Source organism: Rhineura floridana, chromosome 3, assembly GCF_030035675.1.
Source record: "Rhineura floridana isolate rRhiFlo1 chromosome 3, rRhiFlo1.hap2, whole genome shotgun sequence".
In the NCBI taxonomy this organism is placed as follows: Eukaryota; Metazoa; Chordata; class Lepidosauria; order Squamata; family Rhineuridae; genus Rhineura; species Rhineura floridana.
This window is the reverse complement of record NC_084482.1, coordinates 60,899,511-60,906,488: the sequence shown is the minus strand read 5'-3', so window position 1 is coordinate 60,906,488 and position 6,978 is coordinate 60,899,511. Positions and strand designations below refer to the sequence as shown.

General features: G+C 44.1%; 1 protein-coding gene across 5 annotated transcripts; it reads left to right on the top strand.

The window, feature by feature from the left end:
* Positions 1-6,684, top strand: LOC133382149 (uncharacterized). Of its 5 annotated transcripts, none has more exons than XM_061621821.1 (2): positions 1-76; positions 5,685-6,684. In XM_061621821.1, the coding sequence occupies exon 2, from the start codon at positions 5,693-5,695 to the stop codon at positions 6,671-6,673; it is 981 nt and encodes a 326-aa protein (XP_061477805.1). In that variant the 5' UTR covers positions 1-76; positions 5,685-5,692; the 3' UTR covers positions 6,674-6,684. The 5 variants fall into 5 exon arrangements, with proteins under 5 accessions (XP_061477805.1, XP_061477803.1, XP_061477800.1 ...); XM_061621819.1 differs by lacking the exon at positions 1-76 and adding an exon at positions 3,110-3,181; XM_061621816.1 differs by lacking the exon at positions 1-76 and adding an exon at positions 3,704-3,823.
* Positions 6,685-6,978: the final 294 nt, after the last annotated feature.

The window sequence follows — 6,978 nt, the reverse complement described above, 5'->3', positions numbered from 1 at the left end:
TTTCAAACCAGGAGAGGTGGATCTCACTTGTTTGCTAGCCCTCCAAAGAAACCAACAGGCGGCTGAGAAGAAACAGGTTAGTTCACTATCTCCTTTTATTGTTTGTTTGTTTGTTTGTTTGCATGTCCTATTGTATTTAAAGAAGAGCAGGTAATTCATCTGAAATAGGCACCCACCCTCGGCCCATTTACTTGAGTTTCCAAATTCTTGGTACGGCCCAACGTTTCCCATCAAAATCTTGTACCTTTAGATATGAACCCAATATAGAGAAGAAAAAGGGGGGGGAAACAACTGGACAGCTACCATATGAAGGCTGCAATCCTATACTCGCTTACTTGGGAGGGAGTAAGCCCCATTGAACTCAGTGGTTCTTAGTTCTGTGTAAATATATATAAGATTGCGCTACAAGAAGCAAAGGCGTTTTGTGGCCACTTCCCGTCCACCACTTTAGCCACCTTCGTTTGCCCTGAAATTGAATTATTCTACTGCACGCACACAGACCGTCTTTTACGCATTCATTGGAATTGGGGTTAGCAAGTGAACTTAGCTTAAACTCTTAACATGTATTAAATCCGAAGTTGTGCAGAATCTAGAAGTGGCCTTGCTCCTGTACAGGCGGTTTGTCATCCATGTTAGACGGATAGACCGATGGGCAGGAAATGTAGGAGAGACGGGGAAGGCGGTGCGTTTCCGCCGAGCGCCCCCTAAAGACTGGCTTCTTTGAACGACAGTAGGCAAAGAGGTGACGGTGGCCGCACGGAACCCTATTTTATCCTTATTTCAAGTTTCAATGTGGTGGCTGTTGTTTTCAAAAAAGGGTAGACGCATTGAAGCTACCATAGCTGGGACTTTGTTCACCTAGTCAAACCAGAAGTCCCCACCCCGGTGTTCTTTACGATTCTACCTCTTTTGAGGACCCCCTGAAAAATTAAATGGATGTGGGATTGGCTTTCCCCCTCCCCCTTGGGCCCTTGTGAGGAACGTTTTAAAGATCTAAGGTCACAGCCACTCCACACTTTCCTAAGGCTCCTTTGGAGGTGTGCGTTTCCCCACCACCCTCCACGCGCTTGTTATGGCCTCGGGCAGAGTTGCAAGCTGATGTTCGTATTAGCGCCTGGTCCGTGCTTCTCTCAGATAAGGGAAGAGATTGAATGCCCTCCGCTGCAAACTTTCCCTCAAAGGCTGTCGGAGAGGCTGAGAACTCTAGGTCGTATTTTGTTTGTACCAGTTTTAAAAACCAGAACCACGAATGAGGATTGAGCGCAAAAATATGGACATTTAAACCGCGGCCAAAAAAAATTTTTTTTAAATGGCAAGCGCAACTTTTCCTATCCTAGAGCAAATTTGCCAGCGATGGTCACGGAGCCAGAATGAGAGTCAGATTTTGCTTTAGTTTACACAGGCTCAGCAATTTGTACATTAATGTGGCATCGATAGTCAGATGATTGATCTTCAACCGTATTCGCAGGCCTGTTTTAATTAGCTGGGTGGTGGTGGTGGCGTTGCAGGTGCTATCGCCGTTCCCAACCTCCACACAATTCAATTGAAGGTCGGACAGACGTCCTGTGGCGGCCGGGCCGAGAGTGGGGCGGGGCCTGCCACCGCGATACAGCTCTCTCTCCGCAACCCCCACCGTCGTTCATTCATTGTAATCCAATTGATGACAACCTTTTGTTTTGCAAATGAGAGCGTGGAGACTGGGAAAAGTGAGAAATCGTTTAGGCAGGCTTCCGTAATCCCCCGCCCACGTTAATATTTGAAATTAGGTGTGAAAAAGGGTTTCCGCGGAGGGCAACGGGTCGAAAGCTATGCTTTACCTTAAAGCTCCTCGGATGACCTTGAGCCAGTCACGTTCCCTCAGCCTAAATCAGTAAAGTTTTCAGCTTGTGTTCTTTGATGGAAATACTGTAGGATAAACTGGAAACTTTGCTGGGCCCAAACAGTACTATAACTTTTCTCCAGCAATACACAGCAGGGTGTTTATTAACTGTTTAGGTGTGCAGGGCAGGTTGCAGTTCCTGTGATTGCCTTTGTACATTTTACAGATAGGGAAACTGAGGCTGGTGGTGATGGGAATTGATTTTTCCAAAGCTACCCAGGGAGTCTATAACTCTGATATGCACTCTATTTATGTAGCCCCACAGCCCAAATGAACAGAATCTGCTAAATAATGTACAGTGTACTGAGGAATTCTCTAAATCTATCCGCAACCTAGGCTAGATTTATATGATAGATGATATCCTTAAAAAAAAACACCAGTTGTGAATTCTGTTAAACCGTTGTGATCAGGCTCTTGATTTCTGGCATAGTTAGAGTAGAGAGTATTGCTCAAAATTGAGTCAGGCCTCAGATGTCATACTCTAGTCTAGTTAGACTATCTTTCATAAGCCAATGCAATTTAGGTCCTGGAACTTGAGAACTATCCTCAAGGTGTTCCAAACCCAAATGAAATGCACAGGTTCCTGGGGTTGGCAGAGAGCAGAAGTAAAAAGAAACATGGTAGTCTTTTGCAAAACCAGAGGTTAATTTGGGGTGCTGTAATGGGTAAAAAGAATAAACTGAAACCAAATTGTATAGTATCACCTAGTGGTTGGAGGGAATGTAACCATCAAAATGCAAAATCAGTCTTCAGTAGGTGGAATATTTACGACCTCTGGTTGTCAATTCTACCCTGAATGAAAACCAAAGGTAGCTATGTTGATCCATAAAAAAAAGATGCTAGATCCAACTGTTGGTCAATACCTTTATTGGGACCAACTAAAATATGACAAAAGTGTGGTATTGTTTTCAGTTCTCTACGGCATAGTATGCTCTGTTTTTCTTTTCTTTTTTAGTATTGTTTGCTAACTCAGATTCAGATTGATTTAGGGCATTGCCACAGGAAAATTTTCTGGGAAGTCAACATGACTGCCTAGACTCAACTTCAATATTCCCCCTTGCCTTCTCACAAACAGCTGATTCCAGCTAAGTACCACTATGTTTCCGTCAAACATAGATGCTTTCTGAAATATATCCACTGCTAGTTTATTTTTTAAAAAATGAGGTGCTGGTACTCATGTCCTGATAAAAGGGCTGTGGCTGTTAGCACAAAATGGCTGTCATGGGCAGCAAAAAAAGAGGTGACTGTACTCTGTCCCAGTGAGAACCATCACACCAAAAGCACAGAATTGCAACAGAATTGGTGGGCAGAATGTTAGAGTTTAGCAGAGGCTCAATCTGCATGTTCCAAACGAAAAACACATACATGTACTGTGTACCATACAACTTGCAGACTATTTGTGAACTGTTTACTACTCTAAGTGTAATACCTATAAAGTTTCTGATTAAGGAGGGATGGAAGGAAGGTGGTTTATAGAACTATGGAAGTTGGGTTGCCACCTTTTTTCAGCAGGACTCCTTTGCTTTCAAGAACTGCTGAGTCCTGCATGTCTTACAGCTCTTAAACATAGAAGCTGGGGGGGGGGGCAAGCCTAAGAAGGTGGCAAGATTATGCTTTCTGAAGGCTGATGGGAGCTGGAGTTCAAAAGCATTGCAGAGCCACAGGTTCCTCATCTCTGGCTTAGCCTTAGAATCTCATTTCTAAACATTAACTTCAGTTAATAATTGTACTATTCTTCCCATATATATATATTATATATATTTAGCCTGCTTCTCCCTTTCTGTGCTTTACTCCCCACTGACCCCTGCTGGCTGCCCACAGCTTTAGAGTGATAATGCTACTCTTAAAAGAGATCCAATCACATATTCCTCCAAGAGAACCTGAGGCGGATTGCTAAAATATTCATGTCCAGGGAGAGAAAACCAGAGCAATTAAGCAACACAGGTTGGAAAAACAGTTCCCTTTAATATTTCACTGGCTCTTTGTTGCCTAATTGTCTGCTACCCTGCGAGGCTCCTGTTGTAATGGAAGCCATGTCTCCCATTCTCCCCCCACCCCAAATCAAAGGGTCAGGCAGCTCAGTTGAGGTGTTGTTTGGCCACGGAGGTTAGGAGCTCATGTTGCCCATTAAATAGTAAAGCTCTGCTCCTAGGAGTCATCTGCATACAACTCTTCTTTATTGATATAACAACGACATAAACCTGCAGAGCTGTTTGGGTGACTTGGTTAGGCTCTCTTCTATTTTCTGTTCTGCCTTCCGAACATTCGCACAAATAATGTGAAAGTGTCACATATGTAAATGCTGTAAACAGAGTCTTAGGACAAGATGACAGGAAATGGAAACGGAGGTTAGAAATGGGGGGGGGCACTAGAACTACTAAAGTGCTACCTGAGGGCTTAATCCTGAAGCAAACACAGTTGATTTACTCCCAAAAAAGCACATAGAGATTTTCAACTAACAGGATTAAATGTAACAAATGAATAGCACAACTCAAGGGTACAAAATGAGATCCTCTTCAGATTGGAACCTTATATGGCATGGCACAAAGGGATGTGGCATGCAGTGGAACATGGAAACCAGGAGACCACAGACTCTTATTCAGGCATTAAACACTGCAGCCCCCTGTGATGATGGGAGGACATCTGATCCAAAAGGGCACCCGTAGGACTTGGAACCAAGATCTAGTTTGAGGCAGTCGGCTCTGTTCTAGAGAAATCAAAAAGAGGAGGCCAAAGACAAGACGTTTGATATTGGTACAGTACAGAAAGCGATTTGCTTGTCTTATAATCTTACAAGCTGTTATCCCCTGATGAAGGCCTGTAGATAACAGGCTGAAACGTGTTGGGTTTTATCAAAAATAAAAGTTCCCATTTTCCAGCATCTTGGTCTTTGACCTCCTCTTTTTGATTTCTCATTTGGATGCTAGCCACCCTCTGCTTATTCTCTGTTCTAGAGCACACTTTTTTAAATAAACTTGCATCCAGTGACTATAAGCAAAGGAGGTGAGCACCAAAGTTCTGCTCAGTTGCCTAACTTCCCCCACCCAAGACCACTGTAAACGTTAAAACAACTGTGGGGAGCCCAGTTAACTATGACAATTGTTTCTGTCCCCCCCCCAATTTATGTTACACTTAGAAACACCTAAGACTTGCAACTCAGCCATTATGTTGCAAGTCATTTTTGTATCCCTCTCCAAAGGCTGCCATGAGGGGCATGGATATACAGTGGGTTGTAATGACCTCCAAACAGTGGTAATTGTTATGGGCTGCATTAGTGGGGTTGGTTGATCCAGGGAAGCCATTTTTAGTGACAGCTCCACAGTAGCTGACGTGCCGCGACCGTTATTTTATGATGGTAAAATGAAAGCTCTTAGTAACATATAAATTGTGCAGTGAGAGTCTGAGACACAGTATTGCTACTGTAAACACACACTGGGTACTCTAAACTTGCCAGCTGCAGCTTTGACAGGGGACCAGGTCACATATAAATGATAGTACACCATGGATTTGTGAACCAGTGTTGCAGCAGCTGTCCAGGTTACTGACATCAGACTGCTTATGACATCGGAAAACCTGATACCACTTGCCCCAACTGCTATGGCTGTCATGGCTTAGGCCAAGAAGCTTGCCTGAGACTTGTGAGATCTAGAATGTGTGGTTGCCTGGCAACACTACAGCTATTCCTACTGGTCAGTTCAGAGACCCAAAGGGGAAAAAGACACTAGATATTATCACCCCAAAGCAAATTGCACAATAGAAAGTTACTTGATTTAACTTTTCGTCCATCTCACTCTTTAAATCTCAGATATTTACATGGAAACAGCAGCTATGCAAGAGGAGAAAGCCATGCTCCTGAGTGACATAGGAGGGCCAAAATCCTGCAGGGAGAAGTTTCTTCGAGCATGGAATGAAAAGCTGAAACTCCAGCTACGTCCCACCTTGTCCTCTCAAATGCCAGAGCGTCAGTCAGCAATTCATACTCCAAATCAGGAGAAATGGACAAAGGACAAGTCCCTGTCACACTTACTCAAGAGGGCTTCAGGACAACCCAGTGAAAATGCCATTTACTACTTGATGGTGATGCCTGCTTCTGAGGCGCAATTGCACACAAGTCCAGCGAGTTGCTGGACAACTGGACACTGTCCCCAGCAGCTGCCTACAGGTCTAGATCCTGTAGACAAGAAACTGGCAAGTAACCCCTTGGATTTGGAAACAAATCCTGAAGAGGAATTCCTCCAGATCTGTGTTTCAGATTTGCTGCTGGAGTCCTCCATGAAGAAGAGGCCAAGGCTGCTGCCACCTAACAGAAAGATGCATGTGGAAGTGTTGTGGAAGAAACAGGAACTGCACCTTCGGCAAGAGTATGAGAGAAGTCCTGTCCCCCTGCAATACAATCACCTGATAGATACCATGGCGTTGACCAATCCTGATGACCTTACTGAGGTAGAGTCTTTCTATCGTAGATTCACTCCCGGGCTGAAACAACCGGGCTCTTGCAGGAGCACTAGACCATTTCACCCACAGGTGGAGTGTCACTCACCTCCCAGCACCACAGAAGCTTCCACCTGCCAACAGGGTGCCAGAAGAACTGCCAAGATGAGGTACAAGCTACATCGGCAGTTGAGTCTAAAGAGAAGTGCTCCCCTAGCTGACCTCACGATGGCAACCAAACAATCCTTGAACACGTCTCAAAATGGCCACCTCCCACCAAAGAAGCGATACACTCAAGGCTGCCTCAAAGAGATGTGCTGCAATATCGGCAATGTATTAGGAACGGGCAGTACTCAGGCTTAGAGGGGGAATCCTTCCCAATTATATATGTATATTAATTAGTATCACACCTATAGAGGTGTTTTATAAGTTTCTTTTGTATTTTTCAAATAAACTCTTTTTAACATTTGTAATTAAAGATATAGTCTGTACTTCCTGGTGTATTTTCACAATTTTATCCACACGCACTAAAGGACAAGCTCTTATTCACCCAGACACCTAGGTCAGAAGCATGTACTTAGGCAAAGTAGATCGACAAGTCTAATGTAGGGATGAGGAGTCTGTGACCCTCCATTTATTGGCCTCCAACTACTATCATCCCTGAACAC

Excerpts from the sequence above, each read along its gene's own strand:
- LOC133382149 (XM_061621816.1), top strand. The coding sequence starts at position 3,784 with ATGTCCAGGGAGAGAAAACCAGAGCAATTAAGCAACACAG. Across the intron at positions 3,824-5,684 it reads AGAGCAATTAAGCAACACAG|ATATTTACATGGAAACAGCA; the intron begins GTTGGAAAAACA and ends TTTAAATCTCAG.